Here is a 20,955-nt window from a genome sequence, read left to right as displayed (position 1 = left end):
TAGATTATTTTGTCATTTTCTCCTTTTTCGTGTTTATTTTTTCTATTTAATTAAACCCATTCATTCTTATTAAACATGAAATGAGTTTTTCTTACTTATTTTAATTATAAATGTTTCTATAATAACATATAAATATATTATTACATCCTTTGTTTATAATATCTAGAAATTTTCTTAGCATATATACCTATCTTTAATTTTTGTGAAACAATGAAGTATTTTATTTTGTACACATGTTTATGCCAATCATTGATACCGCACCAGAATTCATGCATAGCTCCAAATTAAACAGCTTATTATCCTTAGATTAGTTAGAGGCAAAATGATGTGACGCTGAAAAATAGTAATTTTAATGAAAAAATGTTGAAAATGGGACCCACGTAGCTTTTGGAACAGGAAGCATTACAAAGGTGGTGGCTGAAGGACAGAACTGTGGCACTATAGATTTGTTTCAGCGTCTACCTTTCCAAATTGTGATTACTTTCAGTTCTATCCAACACAAACGTCTTTTAATGCAACAAAGTGTTTGTTTTTTATTCCCTTCAGCTGACTTTTCCTCTTGTCAGTTTCTTCCAAGTTCTAACAACCCTTCAAGATTTGTTAACTCCCAAACATTTCTTTGGTTTATGTTTCTATCCCATCTCACGAGGTTTGAGTTTGACCTTGGTCTTGTAACAGCCATGGATAGGAAACGTTGACACTTGTGGAAATTGAGAGAACCGAAGTGCAAGATCACACAAATTTGAATACCAAAAAGTTCCCTTTTTTGTGTTTTTGGTACTGGCAAAGAGCAAAGCAATGAGCTTGAAGAAAAGGGCACTTTCCATTAACATTGAAGAGGCTGCTGTGGACTTCTTCAACCACCTCTTGCAGGAGAAGCCTAGGATTCCAGTCTTTATTCCTTTGATTCTGATTGCTTGGGCAATTGAGAGATGGGTCTTCTCTGCCTCCACTTGGGTTCCTCTTGCACTTGCTGTGTGGACTACTATACAGGTTCTCACTCCTCACTTTCATTCATTCATTACTATATTGTCTTTATTATGCTTTTTGCCCCTACTATGTTTCCACAAAAGTTATTTTGTTATGGATCATCTTGCCTGGTCAATTTGATTTCAAGTTAAAATGCATTTATTATTTTTTGTTCTTGTTGAATTGGGATAATTTCATAATTCATCCTTACTTGGGAGATGTGTGAGTTTTTTTTTTTTTTTTGTTGAATAAAAGTTGTAGAAGGGAGAGACACCCCTAATACTACCGGATAGTCCGCCAATGCCAGCAGAAGCCTACCCATAGGATTATTGCACAGGCAATGCATAAACTCATTTATATTACTTGGGAGATGTTTTCACAACAATCTATAAATATCTTACACTCTTCATTTATATTCATTATGAAATTATAATAATGTTTCCATATCTTCAATTTTTAAAAATTGCTGTATTTTGTACATGTATCTGTCACAGTTATCAGTTACTTTCTAAAAAATATGTTTAGTTAACTTCAAATTCTGTGCAAGGAAATCTCCCTGATTTGTCATCTATGAGTTATGAGTTATTGGCTACTTTTTGGTAGTGTACAATACTAGTAGTTAATGTTAGATGTTGCTCTTTCATTTTCAGTACGGTAGATACCAACGCAAACTGCTTGTGGAGGATTTGGATAAGAAATGGAAGCGAATCATACTGAACGTTTCGGTACCTTTTCCCTTACCTTTCCTCCCTTTGACATTTCCAGTGTGACTTTTGAAGTTAACTTCAAGTTTCTGTTCATTTAGCCCATCACACCATTGGAGCACTGTGAGTGGCTGAATAAGTTGTTGACAGAAGTCTGGTCCAACTATTTTAATCCCAAGTTTTCAATAAGGATATCTGCTATAGTTGAGGTGAAATTTCACTACCTTTTCTCATTTACTACACATTGATTAGTTTTTCATCCTTATTCAAGAGTCAATACTGAAAATGTTGTTAAAGAGCTTCTACTTATTATGGTTTCACTACACACACATATATACAAACTTGTTATTCTCTCTTCGGACATGCATTTTATACTTTGATATATGGACTAATTTAATTTCTTTCTTTTGTGTCTCTAGAAACGTTTAAAGCTCCGGAAACCAAGGCTCCTAGTAAGTAACCCACATTTTATTCTATGAAAGAATTTTAATTAGTTTACCAAAACAGCTTGAACACTTTATAGACTACGAATATTTGGTAGATGTGTACTGAACTAGAGCAATTCTTTTGTAGGAAAGAGTTGAACTGCAGGAGTTTTCGCTAGGATCATGCCCCCCTAGCTTGGCTCTGCAAGGGATGCGGTGGTCAACTATTGGTGATCAGGTTTTAGTTTTCTTTGCTTTCAAATCCTTCAGCTTTTTTATATATTTAATCTTCCAATAATTTTTACACTTTTCAAGTGATATTGGTAGGGAGAGAAAAAAATGTGGGGGAGGGGGAGCAGGGGTAGCATTACTAATCTGTTTTTGTGAGTAATGTGAGAAACATATTCTATTCCAAATCTGTTTTTTTTTCCCCTTCATGTTATTTTACACCACCACTACAATCACTAGGAGCTGGTACTTCTGCTGCTTTTGTTGCCCTCTCCTCTTCTACTACCACTACTTTTGTGATCTATAGGAGCAAGTGGCCACTAAAGCTTTACTTACAAATTAAACATTCAAAAGATCATAATTAATGAATCTATGAACCTTTTGTACAGCCTCACCAAATGCTACCTAAATGATTATATTTGATTTTCCTACTTCTATTACCATTGCTTCTAAGGTAGTTTGCTTCTTCGCCCTTCAATTTTCTTTAGGTCTATTACTCTATGCTGTTTCCTTTAAATATTGATATATTACTAGATATTCATGATTTTGATCAAGCATTCTCTTGGCCTTTTACAGAGATTTCTGCAACTGGGTTTTGATTGGGATACAAATGAAATGAGCATTTTGTTGCTTGCTAAGCTTGCAAAGCCATTGATTGGAACTGCTCGAATTGTGATTAACAGTCTTCATATCAAGGGTGATGTATGTGAAGCAATGTCATTTGCATTTTTGCTTCTCTAATGCAAACAAAAGCTATGCAAACTGAAGTAAAGGACATTATACAATTTTGATTTGATTTTTGAACCATGTAATTAACATTTGTTGCTTTGAGAATTATCTACTTTGATTTCCAGCTTATCGTAACTTTTCTTTGAAGTTTCCATTAGACTTTTTCGTCTTTAATGCTTAGGCTTGGCCACTGATTTTCCTGCATTACTAAGAAACTGGTTTAGTCCTTTTTCTTTTTTCTTTTTTATTAATCTAATCATCATTCATATTCATTTTGCAGCTTCTTGCCTCACCAATTCTAGATGGAAAAGCACTCCTGTATTCTTTTGTATCAACTCCTGAGGTGAGAATAGGAGTTGCCTTTGGAAGCGGTGGAAGCCAATCACTTCCTGCCACTGAATGGCCTGGTGTTTCTTCTTGGCTGGTGTGTTTCCACTAAGTTTAATATTATGCTTGTAGAAAAGTAACAAAGTTGTGTTTGTGTGTTGAATTCGCTAAACTAAGTTATATTTATGGTGCTGTTGTATAAAGTTACTCACACTTTTGGTTCAGCTGCAACTTTAAGAACTCAATTTGCCCTGCAGATATTGAAGCCAATTCTATGTGTCAATGGATTTCAATCTGATGCTTAGTTCATGGAGATTTGTTTCCAGATGTGTATAGGTTTAATATAAGGACTATTTATATAATTCCTCTCTGTTGCTAGCCAATGAAAACTCTATGAAAGAACAGATTTTTGAAGCAGGAAGTTTTTTTTTTAATTTTCAGTGAGAAATGGTAATATAAATCATTCTGCGTCTCTGTCAATTAAAGAGAAATTCAAACCAAGAAACATTTGAAAACTAATAATATTGAAATATCTTCATCTGTCAAGAACAGTTTTTTTTTATTTTTTTATATTAAAGTATCAGTTAGATGTTTGTTATCATATGCTCATTGTCTTGATAAATTCTGTGACATTTTCTTCTTCTAACTATCTATGTTTTGCACAGCAGCTTATTATGTATTATGCTGATCTAAAGTTTACATTTTATGCAGGAAAAACTTTTTACTGACACCTTGGCTAAAACCATGGTAGAACCTCGGCGTCGTTGTTTCACTTTGCCAGCTGTTGATTTAAGGAAAAAAGCAGTTGGAGGCATTATATATATTAGAGTGATTTCAGCAAATAAACTTTCTAGGAGTTGCTTTAAGACATCTAGGAGGCAACCAAATGGTACATCCAATGGTTGTTCAGAGGATAATTTTGATGATAAGGATCTACAAACATTTGTAGAGGTAGAAATTGAGGAATTAACAAGGAGAACAGATGTCAGACTGGGTTCAACCCCCAGATGGGATGCACCATTTAATATGGTTTTACACGATAATGCAGGAACTCTACGTTTCAATCTTCACGAGAGTAGTCCCAACAACGTGAGATGTGACTACCTAGCAAGTTGTGAAATCAAGGTACTGTCTTTGATCAATGTTCTCCTTTTTGATCTAGCAACTGGAGAATATCAGTTACCTATAAGTGTTATATTTGTTCAGACAGGAATTCTTTCTCCAGCTTTTATTTCTTTGCAACAGTTACTTCTTTGTCTTTTATACTGATAAATTAATGTTTATGTCTTTGTGCAGTTGAGGCATGTTGAAGATGATTCAACAATTATGTGGGCAATAGGACCTGATTCTGGAGTCATAGCAAAGCAAGCACAGTTTTGCGGAGAAGAAATTGAAATGGTTGTCCCATTTGAGGGGTCCAACTCAGGAGAGGTACAATGTTTTTTTTATAGTGTAATAATCAGTTCCTCCTCCTACCCCTATTGGAGTCGAGTTAGACCCAAACCCAAATCTAAATCTAAAATAGTATCAAAGTCTATATAGCCTATCTCTGTGCATCACCTATCCTGGTAGGTATTACCTATTCTAGCAGGCATCTGCAGAGGGGGGCGTCAAAAAGTCCCACATCCCCTTCCTCAATTCCTGGGGTGCAACTTATAGAGTTGTTGGACAATTTTACTTAATGCCAATTGGTTTTCAGATGAAATCTAACAGCTTATGAAAATATAATACAAACACTTGGTTATCTTACGACATCATAATTTGCTTTTCAACAAAGCTAACGGGGTTATTCTTTCCTATTCTTAACATATATCCTGATTAAATAAAGAAGCAGGAATCTGAATATAATTGTTTATTCAATACCTTTTCTTTATGTATGTCAAAGGAACTTGATTGTACTATCAATCATGTTGGTTGATTTGTGAAGCTGAAACATTGTATGGTATTAATAATTTAAAATGGAGAGTTTCATATTGGTAGTCTTTCTGGTGTAATGCTTGTAACTGGCACCAGCATTCTACTATCATCTACGGCTTGAGTTTATTGTATCAAATTGTTCTTTGATCTTTCTAAATTAAATGGCCTTTTTAATGCACCATATTCTTACAAAAGCATAGTCTTGTATTCTTCTCTCCTGTCTCGTTTTTAATCTTAGAGAGCTCAGATCTGAATGCCCTTTGGTCACACTCTGTATGAAAATAAAATTGGGATTGAATCAGAGATTTTACTTATTTAACCTCAACATTTTTTCAGTTGAAGGTGAGCATTGTAGTAAAAGAGTGGCAATATTCTGATGGTTCACATAGTTTGAATAGTCTCCGGAGTAGCAGCTCTCAGCAGTCAATTAATGGATCACCAAATTTTCAGTTAAGAACTGGAAGGAAAATTAATGTAACTGTTGTGGAAGGAAAGGATCTTGCTGCAAAAGACAAATCTGGAAAATTTGACCCTTACATCAAATTGCAGTATGGAAAGGTGAGTGGCACTGCATGTCTGTGAGACACTGACAATTCTTTCATTACTTGAATAACTGAGGTTGTAGGTTAATGGTTAGGCTTTAGCTAATTTTGTTATTAACAATTTTTTCAGGTTGTCCAGAAAACAAGGACTGTTCATACTCCAAATCCTGCCTGGAATCAGACGTTTGAATTCGATGAGATTGGTGGTGGGGAATACTTAAAAATAAAAGGTTTTTCTGAAGAAATTTTCGGAGATGAAAACATTGGTAGTGCACATGTGAATTTGGAAGGACTGGTTGAGGGCTCAGTCAGGGACGTATGGATCCCTCTTGAAAGAGTGCGTTCAGGAGAATTAAGACTTCAAATATCAATTAGAGCGGATGATCAAGAAGGATCGAGGGTGTGTTTTTTCACTTGGAAATTAGTGATTCTTTCAACCATTTAGTTACAAGATGAATAAAGGATGCAAAAGGCTAAACATATTAAATTGCATATTACCACTTCAATTAGTAATTCTTTCAGCCATTTACTCGGTTTTTTTTTTCACTGCCTGGATATTCATTCTAACATGCTTTACTCCTTTGAAATGAGCAGGGTTCAGGTTTGGGCTTAGGAAATGGTTGGATTGAACTTGTTCTGATAGAGGGAAGGGGTCTAGTTGCTGCCGATGTCAGAGGCACAAGTGATCCATTTGTGAGGGTACACTACGGAAATTTTAAGAAAAAGACAAAGGTTGGAATACTTCATTCTTGCTTTCTTTTTCATGAAATTGAATGCCAAGATTTAAAATGTTATATTTACTACATTATACATATAAAAGGGGTGGAGAGAAATCAAGAAGACATTGGAGGAAATTATTAAGAGGAATCTTGTGGTGAATAATATTCATGAGAATTTGGTTTTTATCCGAGTCAAATGATGTGTGTAATTTATGTAACCCATCTCAACTAGTGTTGTCATTGTACTACATACATAATGTAGTGAATGATTACAAAGTGCTGATATAACTAATTACGATTTGGCTTTTCTCATTCCTCTCTTTATCCTTTGGGATTTGTCAATGTTCTTAAACTTATATATTTTACTACATTTTCTAAAGGGAAATCTCTAAACTTTCATTCATATGTTATACTCTTGATTTTTCTCACAATTACACATTTCCCCAGCATTTCCTTACCTTTTTTTACTTCATCCTTACAAGTTACAGAACTCAAAATACATACTAGCTGTGACATTGTCTGTAGGTCATATACAAAACTCTTAACCCTCAGTGGAACCAGACCTTAGAGTTCCCTGATGATGGAAGTCAACTAATGCTTTATGTCAAGGACCACAATGCATTACTACCCACATCAAGTATAGGTGAATGTGTTGTAGAATATCAAAGGTTGCCTCCCAACCAGACCGCTGACAAGTGGATACCTCTCCAAGGGGTGAAAAGGGGTGAAATTCACATCCAAATTACTAGAAAAGTTCCAGAGATGCAGAAGAGGCAAAGTCTAGACTCTGAACCTTCCTTGAGTAAACTACACCAAATTCCTAACCAGGTGAGATCTTCTTCATACATCATGACTGAAAAATGAAACAAAAAAAATAAAGAAGCTTTTGTTACATATACTAATTCAGCTCAAAGGATGAATTCTTAATTGTCTTAAAAGCAATGCACATACCTTTCTTTTGTGAAGTTATCATTATTATGGTTTTCAATTTATGCTATTATTCTAACACATTGTGCAAATTGGACCTTATCAGATAAAACAGATGATGATCAAGTTCAGGTCCTTCATAGAGGATGGAAATCTTGAAGGACTCTCTGCAACATTGAGTGAGCTAGAAACTCTAGAGGATACACAAGAAGGGTATATAGTTCAGCTGGAGACTGAGCAAATGCTTCTTCTCAGCAAAATAAAGGAACTTGGCCAAGAGATCATTAATTCTTCTCCTTCCCTGAGCAGGAGATCTTATTCAATTGGAAACTGATCTGGCATCAGCTTAGTATTTACAATTTAATGTTTTCCCATGCTAAATATTGCTTATGGGAATCATCAAGGACAGATTTTGTACATGTTTCACAAACTAGATAGTCTTCTTATACCACCACATATATTTGTACATGGTTCTTTGATCATTTTTTTTTGTTCTAGTAAGTTCATTGCTGGGTAGGGGATGCATAATAAATGGAAGTGGCTACTGTATTCACACTTGCCCAGGAATGAGGAAACTAGGTTATATGATTGGATTTTTTTTATAATTTCAATAGGAAAAAGAATTAATTCCTATTATATTGTGGTTGAAAGGAATGATATCTTTTGCAAAGATGAATTTACTCTTGTCTCTGCTTTCCATTTATTTTACATACTTTTCTCTTGTAAATTAGGTTTGTTTTGTTTTTCATTCTTAAAATGCTTTAAATAATGAAAAAGATTAAAATAACTTAAAACATAAAATTTGTAATCCTAAATTAATTCTTATTTTAACATAATTAAGAGAGAAATGAAAATTTCAAGGATTGATTTGTGTTCAATAATAAATAACATTTAAATTACAACTTTAATAATTTTCTTTTGTTATCGTGATATTAGTGTGAAAATCAGACATTTTTTCATGAATAAGATTTGAACTTTAAATTCAATTATACTCAAGTTAATCATTTTAATAATTTTGTCATCTAGATATATTATATTTTTTAATATAGCTAATGAATGATAATATATTTATACGAAAAAGTCACAGACAATTTTTTTTTTTGTTATTTAAGTCACAAATAAGGTTTTGATCAATCACTTCATTAAAAAGGATTATAGATTTTTATAATATTTATTTTAAAAACTATATAAAATGAGTTTTAGTTAGTTAATAAAACAAAATCTTTATATTACTACATGAAAATTAATATATTTTTTAAAATTTATAATTGTTCTAGACTGGTATTCTTACCAGAAAATACTTATACACCATAAAAAAGGGAATGTCTTCACTCTTTTCCTTTAATCATTCTTTTTACAGGAAGGATGTTCACTTATTTCAGAACCTTAATTTGCTAATTCACAGCATTACTTAAGTCCTATTTGCTTTATCATTGAAAAATGATTCTGACACCTTTTAACAAGAAATACACATTTTAATATAAATTCATTCATCATTAAAAAATAATTGGAACACAATTTTCAATTAGGTTTAGTAATTTAAAATTAATTTCATCTAATTTTAAAATGAAGGATTTCTAACAAATTTGAATAGATTCAAAATTCTCAGTGGAACAACAACAACAAAAAAAATAAAAGATCATGAAAGCCTAAAAATGCAGAAAAATCTACGAGAAAGAAAGAAAATACCATAATTTCCATTTTTTTGGAAAAAAAACCAAAATATCTTATCATCTTTCTCCTTTGCACTCTAGCTGCCTCACTTGGCCTCACTCTGCAACTGGTTCTTATCTCTCATCATCCTGTAAAGAAAATGCATCATCATCACTAGCACAGTAACACTACCCTCAAACCAACAATGGCGTTCCCCAACACTTGCAAGCTCTCAGAATTGTCTTTCAAATCATCATTCTCATCACTGAACCATCCTCATCCTCCTCGCTCTTTCCGCAAATTCCCACTTCGCACTCTCACCTTCGCTTCTCTCCCAACCCCTAAACCCAATCCCTCCGCCCCCTGGCTCACCAAATCCCCCTCCCCCAAAAGGGCCACCGAACCCCTCACCGCCGGCGACCCAATTCCCGACAAAAAACCGCATAACCCCGTCGAGAGAATCGTCCTCCGGTTACGCAACCTCGGTCTGCCCTCCGAAGAAGAAGAACAAGAAGAAGAGGAAGAAATTCCGGCGAATAATCCGGCTCCGGTGACCGGAGAGGAGAGGCTGGGGGAGCTTCTCCGGCGGGAGTGGGTGCGCCCGGACGCCGTGTTGGTGGGCGAGGACGATGGGGAGGAAGAGATGATCCTGCCGTGGGAGAGGGAGGAGGAGAAGGAGGTGGTGGTGGTGGTGAGTGAAGAGGGGTTGTTGAAGAAGAGGAGGGTTAGGGCTCCTAGTTTGGCTGATTTGACCCTTGAGGATGAACTGTTGCGGAGGTTGAGGAGAGAGGGGATGCGTGTGAGGGAGAGGGTGAGTGTCCCCAAGGCCGGACTCACTCAGGAGGTGATGGAGAAGATTCATAAGAGGTGGAGGAAGGAGGAGTTGGTGAGGCTCAAGTTTCATGAGGAACTTGCCAAGGACATGAGGAAGGCTCATGAGATTGTTGAGGTTCAGTTCTTGCCCCTTTTTCATAATAAACACTTAGCATTATCATAAGCACATAACATAGGACCACATACGACAATTACTAGTTTGAAAATGATCCATGGACACTCAAGTGTCAATCTACACCCATAGAGAGAACAAGAGAGAAATGTAGACATGGTAAGTGATATATAGCGTGTTTGGTTTTACATCCCAATGTAGTTTTTCATGTTTACTAAGAAACTAGTAGTTATGGCTTACACATCTTAGAGGCGATTTCTTGCTTCTCAATGGGTTTCCAAACGAACATATAATGTGACAAGAAAAGAGAGATAGAGAAAAATGCTGGATGTTAATTGAGTGTTTGCATTGTTGGGGTGTCAACAAATATTACTCTTACTAGTTAGTTCACTTCATTGTGGTTCTTGTCTTAGGCCCTTTTTGGAGAAACTTCTCAATAAAAAGCAAAATGTAAATGGAACTTTTTCCTTAAGTTAAAATCAACTTATGCATATCTGCTTTTGCATAAGTGAGAGCTTTTTACAAAGTTGAAATGCATAAGTTGATTTTAACTTATGAGAGAAGTTTGATCCATTTTCTTCACTTGTAAGTGCTTGTGGGGAAGTTTCTCCAATTAGGGTCTTGGTAGTTGTGAGTTGCATTTGAAATGTGCATTTGTTTGTCATCCTTGACAGTCAAGTTAGTATGCTGTTACTTGCTGTGTGATTCTGTGTATGTTGAATGGTGATGTTGACTTTGTGTTGTGTTTGAGGAACATGTTGACTGATTGGCTGTAGTGTGCAGCGTCGAACTGGAGGATTGGTTACGTGGAGGTCAGGCAGTGTTATGATGGTGTATCGCGGTATTGATTACCAAGGGCCTGACTCGCAGAAGGAAGTTAATGAGAAGAAAGGTGATGGCTTTTTCGTGCCAGATGTCTCAAAAAGGGAAGACAGTAGTACTGCAACCTCAACCTCTGAGAAGAGTGAGGTGGTTGTGAGGGAGCGAGAACATCCAGAGAATATGTCAGAGGCAGAAGCAGAGTACAATGCCCTCCTTGATGGTTTAGGTCCTCGGTTTGTTGGATGGTGGGGTACAGGGATTCTTCCTGTTGATGCTGATTTGCTTCCCCGGACAGTTCCAGGTTACAAAACACCTTTTAGGCTTCTTCCTACTGGGATGCGTTCTCGGCTAACAAATGCAGAGATGACCAATTTAAGGAAGCTTGCAAAATCACTTCCTTGTCATTTTGCCTTAGGTAAGATTCATCCACTTCCATATTCTATTAAATTTGTTTTCCTTTGTACTTATATGTAAATCTTTTCTGAATTTTATGAAGGGAGAAATAGAAATCACCAAGGTCTGGCATGTGCTATTCTTAAGCTTTGGGAGAAAAGTTTAGTTGCAAAGATTGCTGTCAAACGTGGGATCCAGAACACAAACAATGAACTGATGGCTGAGGAGCTGAAGGTTTGGTTATTTGTAATTTGGCAATTATTTGTTTGTGCATTCATGCTTGTATCGAATCTAATGCATTGCATTCCATAGAAGTCCTGACTGTTCAAGTAAAAATACACGATTGGATGTAAATCTTATATTAAGTTTTTTGGATCTAATCTATTTGTCCTTTGAAGCAGCTGGCTATGCTTTTATTCAGTAAGAGTCACCAACCAGAATTATAATTTGTTTTTGCATTTATCTTTGTGCAAACCAGTTGGTTTTCTTTTTCCTTTAATTTTATCAGCTAGCAAATAAGTGTAGCTACTAGCTAGGAATAATTAAAAGGATACTATATACTCACAATTAAAATGCCTTCTACATTTTTGCTCAAAACATCATTCACCACTAGAGTTTTATTTTATCTTTTAGTGTTATCACAAAACGAATCTGTTATATTGAAGATATTAACACATTCTCTGGGATGAATGTACATAATGTGGCTAAATCTTTATTTTCTTTTTTTCTTTTTTCTCCAAGGTCATTTTATTGCTAAGAGATGATAAGCTAAGAATAGAGCACAAGCTACTAGTTCTGTCAATTTGAATTTCAGAAAATTAATTTTTTTCCTGTTATGGTACAGATGTTAACTGGAGGGACCTTGCTGCTAAGGAATAAATATTTCATTGTTATATACCGTGGGAAAGACTTTGTTCCAACAAGTGTGGCTGCAGTTTTAGCTGAAAGAGAGGAATTGACAAAACAGGTACAGGATGTTGAAGACAAGGTGCGGTGCAGAGCAGTTGATGCAATTCCATTGGGGCAAGGTGAAGCAACGGCACAGGCTGGGACTTTAGCAGAGTTCTATGAGGCCCAGGCTCGATGGGGAAGGGAAATATCTCCTGAAGAACGTGAGAAGATGGTGGAAGAAGCTGCCAAAACCAAGACTGCTAAGCTTGTCAGACAAATTGAACATAAAATATTTATAGTAAGTATCTATATATTTTTTATAAAGATGTTATATGCATGAGAGTTGAGATAATACTTAGTTTATAATTTATATCACCAGAAAGTCGGACTAGGTTTATAGTGCATTAGTGGATATAATAAAACTTATTAGCATTGTTATATTAGTCCCCAGATTGGAATTATTGATTGATTAGAATATAAATCCTGCCTGTGTTTTTTCTCCTTAATTTTTGCTGATGTATGTTTGTTTGTCTGCTTGCAGCAGGCTGTAATTTATTTCTGCAATATATGCATAATTGCATATGGAATTCACCATAATTAGCTGTAACTTATTTCTACTATGTATGTGGTTTTGCTAAGGGCAATGGTTAGCAAAACTGATATATATATATATATAGTTTTTTATTGTTTTTATTTTTATTTTTATGGTTGTCTTAACAACATTGGACTTTCTTTATTCATATATACCATTCTAATGTCTGAATAGGCCCAGACTAAAAAGCTTAGAGCAGAAAAGCTCTTAGCCAAAATAGAAGCATCTATGGTTCCAGCTGGTCCTGATTATGATCAGGAAACAATCACAGATGAAGAACGTGTTATGTTTCGTAAAGTTGGTTTAAGAATGAAGCCATACTTACCACTTGGTGAGAAATTTTCAACTGTACAAAAGTTGCTCTATTCTAGCAATGCAAAGCTGACGCCTTTCTATGATAATCTCCAGGTATACGTGGTGTTTTTGATGGTGTTGTCGAGAATATGCATTTGCATTGGAAACACCGAGAACTAGTAAAATTGATGACAAAACAAAAGACTGTTGCTTTTGTTGAAGACACAGCAAGGTTACTTGAATATGAGAGTGGGGGAATACTGGTGGCAATAGAGAAAGTTTCCAAAGAATTTGCTCTTATTTACTATCGTGGAAAGAATTATAAACGTCCAATTACTCTTAGGCCTAGGAACCTGCTAACAAAGGGAAAGGCATTAAAGCGTCATGTAGCCATGCAACGTCATGAGGTTCTTTTTTTTTTATGTGACAATTACTGATATTTATTCCTGACTTTTATATCTATGATGTTACATTTGGTCTTGTGTGAATTGTGCAGGCTCTGAGTCAGCATATTACTGAATTGGAAAAAACTATAGAACAAATGAAAAAAGAACTTGTAAGTATGGACTTATCATAATTTTAGATATATTTTGATGTAGAGGAGAGGTCACTCCTAAGCAGTTAAATGACTTGATTGGTCACAGTCTGAATAAATTGTTACTTCATTTGAAGACACAGCACCCCCCCCCCCCCCCCCCCCCCCCCCAAACCCTCCCAAGATTATCCTGATTTTGCATATTTTATTTTTTTGGGTTATAGAATCTTCAATCAATATTTAACCCATCTGCCTTCTGTGCCTAGACTGACATTATGTTATGGGGTTTGCTTTAGTTATTTAACTTAAACATGTAAGATTGATCATTTTATGAAGTCATCCAGTGGCTCCCAAATGGGGCTTGGCCCCTCCCACTCACCAAAAAGAAAATGACTCGAATTCATTTAGAATGGTCTACATCTGAAAATCTTATATCCTTAGTCCTGCTTTGTCCCAATGCATTTATATGTTTCTAGAATTTCAATTTGCTCATTTATATGTGAAGTTGCCTGCCTATTAACAGGTCAGAATTGTGATTTATGTGCACGTTTGGTTTAAAGCTAGGTAGAATTGATTTTGATAGAATTAATTTAGAACAGATGAATGCGATTGAGATGTGTACCAAAATTAATCTGAACCACATATTTATGTTAGAACGTATTTTTCAATGGAAAATGTGAGAATTGATTTTCTAACTTTATCAGCTAGTCTGACATAGTTTTTTAAATATAACCAGGGTATGACTCAAGATTCGGATGTTGAAGATGGGGGGAGCATAGAGGAAGATGACCATAACCAAATAGACATCTCAGAATTGGCCCTAGTAAGATACTCCTAGTCTCTGTTAATTGACTTTATTCTCTTCTGCTTTATTTTGGTTAGGCTATCAAAAAGTTTTTGCCAATTTAATACTATTTCTAAATGGTAGCTATGGCATTTATAATTTCCTTGTACTTGTATTTGAGTTTCCCATGTAAAAGTCAAGTGTTAAGTTTTGGAATTTAATAAGAAATGATTAATATGGAATATGATACTGCTTAGAATATTTACTTATAAGCTGAGAGAGAGTGAGGAGGAGAAAGATTGATAGAAATAAATAAGAACAAAAGTAATTTTTAGTTACAACAACAATTAACTTGTCCAGTTGTTAATTTGCAGAGTGAGGATGAAGATTCCGATGGTTTTGATAATGAGGACAACAGTGATTGGGATGATGACGAGGACTCTGAGTTTTCAGAATTCATAAATGATGAGCATCCTTGAAGGCAGGTTGACATATTTGCATTGATGTTTCCTGGATCACATTTTCCATTGACTGCGCTAGAAGGTATTAGTTTTTGCTCTTGATCATGTAGCTCATACTGTTTGCATTTGCAACATATTTCATTTTAGGAAAGCATAATCTAGTCAGTTATGCAATTCTGATGCCATACCTTAGCTCTGTGATTATTGCATTGTCAATGCTAAAAGTAGTTTAATGGGCTGGTTGTAGTACTCAATATTTGTTCAACGGATGAGACATTTTTTTATCCCTTTATATGGATTAATTGTATTAAATGCAGTAATTTTCTCTACATGTAGGACAATCAAGAAGATGCAGGCTAAAATCAACTTGTGTGGTTCTTCCTCTATTTGCACATTCTTTAGAGCTGAAAATATGGAGTTCCATTTATTCAAACTTGTAGAAAGATGTGCCTAGATATCATTTGTGGTCCTGCAGCAGCAAAAATCCATCGTCCATTATCTACTTGCCTCAGGTGTTTTCATCATCTTTTAGGATGCTGGCTGACTTTTGAGCAGCATGGACAATTTCTGCTGTATACTGGATGCCCCCTCCAATTGTATTTGACCCGATTATTGTAAATCCTTCATTACATTGTAATAGGCTGTATGGTAAAGGATAATTCCTTTCTTGTATGATGTCATGCCTTTCTGAGATTTTATTTTATTGATATTCAATGCCATGGAGTAGACAATAAATGTACCATCCTGATGTAATGGTATAAGAGGCACAATTTTGGTTATAGCTTCCAAACTGGCTCTGCTGTCCATATTTGCGTTCCATGTTTACTTGTCTTTTGGTTAACATTGATATCATGTAAAAGGTAATCAAGAGAGAAATTTAATTTAGTGGTAAAACATTGAATGTGAAAAGAAGGTACGGAGGAGTTTGGCAAATAGCATCGTTCCCGCCACGATAGATAATAAACCTACTTCCCAGGCTGTTTAATTGTAATTTGAATGAAGTAATTTCTAAATGTAATTTGATTGCACATGCAAAACAGGCATTTATTATATTGATGTATGTACCAGAAAGAAAAGTATATGTTCCAATTTGCCAAATTATATTTCAATCTAAAGTTGAAAATGTTGCACGTGTCAACAAAGGACAAAATATATAATAGTATCATACGTGTTCCAATTTTGATTTTAAGTACTTGAGTTTCGTCCCTAAACAAAAGCTTACTGCAATGTTACTGTGATAGTTATAGATGAGTACTAACGAAGAATCATCATCACCAGAAATAGAACCAACAAATACATGCAAAGTGGGCAGTTTTGATTTCTCTTCATGTTGAAGACCTTTGATCCCATTTAAAGCGTAAGCTGAGTCAAGCCTTAGGTTATCCTTGCATTCATCTCAATTTTGGAACAAACTGGCATCTTACTATATTTTTGCCAAGGCTAGATTGAGCATGATCAATATTTGATATGCCTAGAGCTAAATACATTCTTAACTATACTATTTTCCCCCAAATTTTTCGCTTTGGTATGTTTGCTTTAACTTGTTTTTATGCAAAGGTTTTTTTTATAGCTTTTTGAAAAAAAAGCAGTTATTTTCTCCATCCCCTCCCCCCCCCCGAAAAAAAAAAAACTTGCAAACATTGAATTAAATTATTATCATACCACTTCATCTTTCATCTCCTTTCTACTTCATTTTTTTTTCTACATCTTCACTTCTCTTCACATTATTTATTACTATCCTCCTCTTTTATGTTTTCTTTCTACTTTATACAGTAGGGCGTAAATTCATCATTTTCCTGATCGAAATAAGTAGAAAGCAGTGTTGAGTGAAAGTGATCAGCCTCAATGAATGGTAGTGTATGTTTGGATCGGATAAGCGTTTGTTACATACATTCACAGAAAAATTCATGTAGGAAACGTAGAAGTAACTCCTTATTACTGTAGAACATACGTGCGTTAGGTGGCAATGGCATTATGACGTGAAATCAAACACTCAGGTAGTCATTGTGAACATAAATTAACTGGACTGAAAGAAGAGAAACCAACTTTTGTGGAAGCTTCTACTTGAAAAAGAAAAAAAATACAAGCAACCAAACACCTGTAAATTAAAATTGCTATTCAAGCATTGAACATTAAAGTAGAAATTTGATTGTTTTATCTAACTCCATTTACCATACGAAATTCCCCTAATAAAGCATGAACACATAAACTGAAGTTAATGTCTACTTTTGTGGCGATCCAATATACCAAGGTGCTTAATATTTGTTTTTTCTGCTGCTATGCTCGTCAAGCCAAGATATGATATCACCAAGCACGTGAAATATAGTTTCATCAGGTTCACCCTCAAGTAGAGTATGGAAAGCATCCTTATAGAGGCAGAGTTTCTTGTCCTTAACTTTAGCTTTCTCATACAAAGCCTTACTAGCTGATGGATCAGTAATTATATCAGCCTCTCCATTCATGATCAACAACGGCAGAGAAACCTAGCAATTAAAATTCTTCAGTGGATTTCATTGACACAGAGAAAGTTCCACCAGAAACATGTGCAATAGTTCAATGAAGTTGTTACCATAAAAGAAACATGTGCAATAGCTCAAGAAAATAACAAGACTTGGTACCATAATTTTTTTTCTTCACAATTATGCATTAACTTTGTTTTATACGTGCAATCACCAGAATATCAAGAGAACTAAGACCAACTTGATATATGCTGATTGCTGTTGTTTTGTTTCTTTGGTTTTAAGGAAGTTGGTTGTTTGTTTTTTAAAGAATTCTTTTCTTTTTTTGGTGCAATTCATTTCTGACTTCTTATTCAGCATTTCATATATATATAATTTATCTTCATATTAAGGAAGCAAGAGAATTAGATAGTACTAGAAACCAAGTCAATGGGAAAATATCATTTACTTCTTCCAGACGCTGTTCTAGCTCCTGTGTGGCTTTCAGCAGTTCCAATGCAGTTCCCAGTCTTGGTTTATCCTTGTAGAGTAACACATTATAGGGTGCCTGGAGCAAATCACTCGGAAAAATCATTAATAGAAGAGAAAACAAACATGGATTACTTCCTCTGTTTAACTTTAATATAATTCAAGCATGATGCGGTACACCCACCAGTTTTCTCTTGTTCACATCTCTAAATATATTATCTTTAACCTCTTCCTTTTGTGGAACTAACTTAGTTTTGGGAAGAACTTTGGCTACTCCAATTAGCATCTGCTTCACCAACCAATGTGGAATCATATCCTCCGCAAGCTATTCAAGAAAACTGGTTTAGTGTACACACATATGGATTAAGCAATAAAAAAATTATAGTTGTAGTTTAAATTCAAGGAGATACACCTTGCACAAAGGTGCAATAAGAGCAGCACCATTCCATGCAGCAGGTTGTTTGAAGTGAATATTCAAAGCAATGGCTCCACCCATTGATTCACCCAACAAGAAGCTTGGTACATCTTGATACTTCTTTTGTTCTATCATTCAAAAAGCGCTAGAGTTATTCACACATAACTCAAACAGTGAAAAATGCAAGGCCAAGCACAATTTAGTTCAGGAACAAAATTTAAATACAATTTCTTAGGTGTTTCTGGTACTATTCTCCGGTTAGAATTAGAGTTTCAGAGGTAAAACTCCAATTCTAAGTGGAGAACACTAAAACATTAAAAGTCAATATACATTACCAAAGTACAATTCTAATTCTGATTGGATGACAACACTAAAAGCATCTATGAAATTGTATCTAATTTTTATCATTTGTTCAAGAAGAAAGCTTCTCGCAAATATGTAAGAAAATCCAAGACACAATGATACTATAAAGAGTGATCTGAAATCAAGGAAAATTAGATCTTACCTTTAATTTTTAAGAAATGCTCAATGGCATCATTCACTAGACTTTCCAGGGTAGTCCAATGCAAATACTGCATATCCAGATGATGCTAATTTCCTTGCAACTCCTAATAGAAAATACAAAGATAAAATGACATCTTAATTGGTATCTGTCTTATTTCTTGCATAAACAAATAAAACGAATTTCTCATTTAACATAGATATTTTCATGCCTTCAAAGTAAAATGTGCAAGTGTCTGCGTAACCATGACAGTAACAAATGATTGCTTTCAAAGGAGAACTTTCTGGAAGCCAACTTTTAGAGAATATTTTTAATCCTCTGGAGTTCACTTCATAAACCTGTACACAAATACTGTTAGCTAGAGAATGCATAAAAAGAATGTAACTAATGAGTAATTACTAATAACACGTGAAATTTTATTTTATTTTTTATAATAATCACATTAAAATTAAAACTTATGACCTCATGCTTATTACTCAAATCTTTACCACTAGGCCGATCCGATCCTAATAGGTCTAATCATGCATGAGCTAAGTGCTTAATATATCTATCACACTTTTTTGTTTAGAAAATTCATTTTCATCTCCCAGTTATTATTATTATTATTATTATTATTATTATTATTATTATTATTATTATTATAACCACTAACTTAAAAGAAAGTCACTATAATTATCACCAAATTTATTCTTTACTCTCTAAGTTTTTATATATATATATATATATATATATATTATATCTTATATCTGATCTCATTCAATTTAAACTTAATTTTGATGACTCTAATTACATCATGTATTGCAGTTACTTTTGGCTTTAAACATTTTCTAGGGATCAAATTATATAATGTGTTTGTGTATATATGTGTAAATTGATTCCTGAAAGACATTTAAAGTCAAAGATGACTACTGTAATTAGAGTCATCAAGATTAAATTTAAATTAAATGAGACCAAATATAAGAATGAGAGGCATTTACTTCTTTCATCTTCACCCCATTTGATGGTAACTGTCGAAGCTTTCAAAACAAAGATGAGCTACAATCTTCTCTATTTTAACATTTTATTATATGAAAAAAAAATGAGCACCAAATAGTTAAAGTAAGGGAATTTGATTTTTACATCTAGGAAGACAGTCAAATCAATACAGAAGATATTAATCTAGGAAGACAGTCAAATCAATACAGAAGATACTAATATAGATATTTGCTTGGGCATACTCTCCTACATAAACTATTCTATATATAAGTATTTATAAATTAAATGAAATAAAATAAAGTGAATTGAGTTTTTTCTATATATAAGCTAAAATTAATTTTAACTAATATTATTGATTGAATCAGATAACATTTTAAAAATAGCTTATGAAAGAAAAAAATAGAAGTAGAAAAAATTAGTTTAATAAATATGCATTTTCAATGTTTACACTAGCAATTAATTAATCACAAATCATTTTTTTGTATATTTTTAAAATAATTATTAAAAAATTAATAAAACTTATCATACGTGGTAATTTTTTATTGATTCACCGTGTAAAAAATCTATACTGTAAGTATATATATTATGTATTTTTAAAAATTAAAATCAAGATTATAATTTTTTAAAAACATGTACTTGATTTATATTCTAAGAAACAAACCAAACAAAGAACCCCTTATAACTAATACTGCCTTGTAGTTCAACCGTAGTTCAATGTCTTTTGGAGCGCAAGATAAAAAAAAATAAAGTGTTCTTATTGTTCACGTCTCGTGTAACTAGACAAGGTCACAAATTCTTTTTTCTTTTTTTTTTTCGTTCCATGAGGATCAAACGGATGAGCAGAATATGTTAGAAATATATTCACTCAATATGTAGGTTTGAAGTAGATTATTAGTGTCACGTACAATGTGATCAAATTAATGCATGTCCAAAAATTTGATCCTTGTGTCCCTCATATATAGTTCTAATTAAACATAAAAGACAGGTTTAAGTATAAGCACACAAGTTTGTGTATTATTTCATATTTCAAGTCCAAAAACCTTTTCCATCATGATTTAACATGTGATTAACAGATCAGAATTAAGATACACTAATTACATACCCGAAACAAGCAATGATCAATGGTAAGTTGAATATCCTTAAAAGCCTCACGAGCACGCCGTCTAGCGGGTGCCTCATCCAAGTTGGACAGAAAAATCGTTTGCAACTCAATTCTATAAATATGACCAACCACAAAATTCATTTGCCTAGTTAGATCTATAATGTTATGCCATCTAT

General features: G+C 34.1%; 2 protein-coding genes and 1 pseudogene across 2 annotated transcripts; 2 read left to right on the top strand and 1 right to left on the bottom strand.

The window, feature by feature from the left end:
- The first annotated feature begins 420 nt into the window (after positions 1 to 420).
- Positions 421 to 8,163, top strand: LOC100789237 (synaptotagmin-4). The gene is made up of 14 exons (XM_003529969.5): positions 421 to 993; positions 1,620 to 1,694; positions 1,775 to 1,882; positions 2,093 to 2,125; positions 2,247 to 2,336; positions 2,903 to 3,028; positions 3,336 to 3,479; positions 4,094 to 4,507; positions 4,679 to 4,813; positions 5,636 to 5,857; positions 5,972 to 6,241; positions 6,436 to 6,573; positions 7,086 to 7,388; positions 7,594 to 8,163. Exons 1-14 carry the CDS (start codon positions 799 to 801, stop codon positions 7,819 to 7,821), a joined length of 2,481 nt encoding a protein of 826 aa, XP_003530017.1. The 5' UTR covers positions 421 to 798; the 3' UTR covers positions 7,822 to 8,163.
- A 1,042-nt stretch (positions 8,164 to 9,205) lies between these two features.
- On the top strand, positions 9,206 to 15,648 carry LOC100788177 (CRM-domain containing factor CFM3, chloroplastic/mitochondrial). The gene is made up of 10 exons (XM_041016949.1): positions 9,206 to 10,089; positions 10,870 to 11,323; positions 11,405 to 11,535; positions 12,146 to 12,490; positions 12,959 to 13,115; positions 13,193 to 13,485; positions 13,575 to 13,634; positions 14,350 to 14,436; positions 14,772 to 14,940; positions 15,195 to 15,648. The coding sequence occupies exons 1-9, from the start codon at positions 9,346 to 9,348 to the stop codon at positions 14,874 to 14,876; spliced, it is 2,376 nt and encodes a 791-aa protein (XP_040872883.1). The 5' UTR covers positions 9,206 to 9,345; the 3' UTR covers positions 14,877 to 14,940; positions 15,195 to 15,648.
- A 1,318-nt stretch (positions 15,649 to 16,966) lies between these two features.
- Positions 16,967 to 20,920, bottom strand: LOC100787647 (caffeoylshikimate esterase-like; annotated as a pseudogene).
- Positions 20,921 to 20,955: the final 35 nt, after the last annotated feature.

The sequence above is a fragment of the Glycine max genome, chromosome 7, assembly GCF_000004515.6.
Source record: "Glycine max cultivar Williams 82 chromosome 7, Glycine_max_v4.0, whole genome shotgun sequence".
In the NCBI taxonomy this organism is placed as follows: Eukaryota; Viridiplantae; Streptophyta; class Magnoliopsida; order Fabales; family Fabaceae; genus Glycine; species Glycine max.
The sequence above is the reverse complement of the archived record's forward strand: the minus strand, read 5'-3'. Positions and strand labels throughout refer to the sequence as shown.

Excerpts from the sequence above, each read along its gene's own strand:
- LOC100789237 (XM_003529969.5), top strand. The coding sequence starts at position 799 with ATGAGCTTGAAGAAAAGGGCACTTTCCATTAACATTGAAGAGGCTGCT. Across the intron at positions 5,858-5,971 it reads TCAAATTGCAGTATGGAAAG|GTTGTCCAGAAAACAAGGAC; the intron begins GTGAGTGGCACT and ends CAATTTTTTCAG. Across the intron at positions 7,389-7,593 it reads TACACCAAATTCCTAACCAG|ATAAAACAGATGATGATCAA; the intron begins GTGAGATCTTCT and ends GGACCTTATCAG.
- LOC100788177 (XM_041016949.1), top strand. The coding sequence starts at position 9,346 with ATGGCGTTCCCCAACACTTGCAAGCTCTCAGAATTGTCTTTCAAATCA. Across the intron at positions 13,116-13,192 it reads GAAGCCATACTTACCACTTG|GTATACGTGGTGTTTTTGAT; the intron begins GTGAGAAATTTT and ends GATAATCTCCAG. Across the intron at positions 13,635-14,349 it reads AACAAATGAAAAAAGAACTT|GGTATGACTCAAGATTCGGA; the intron begins GTAAGTATGGAC and ends AAATATAACCAG.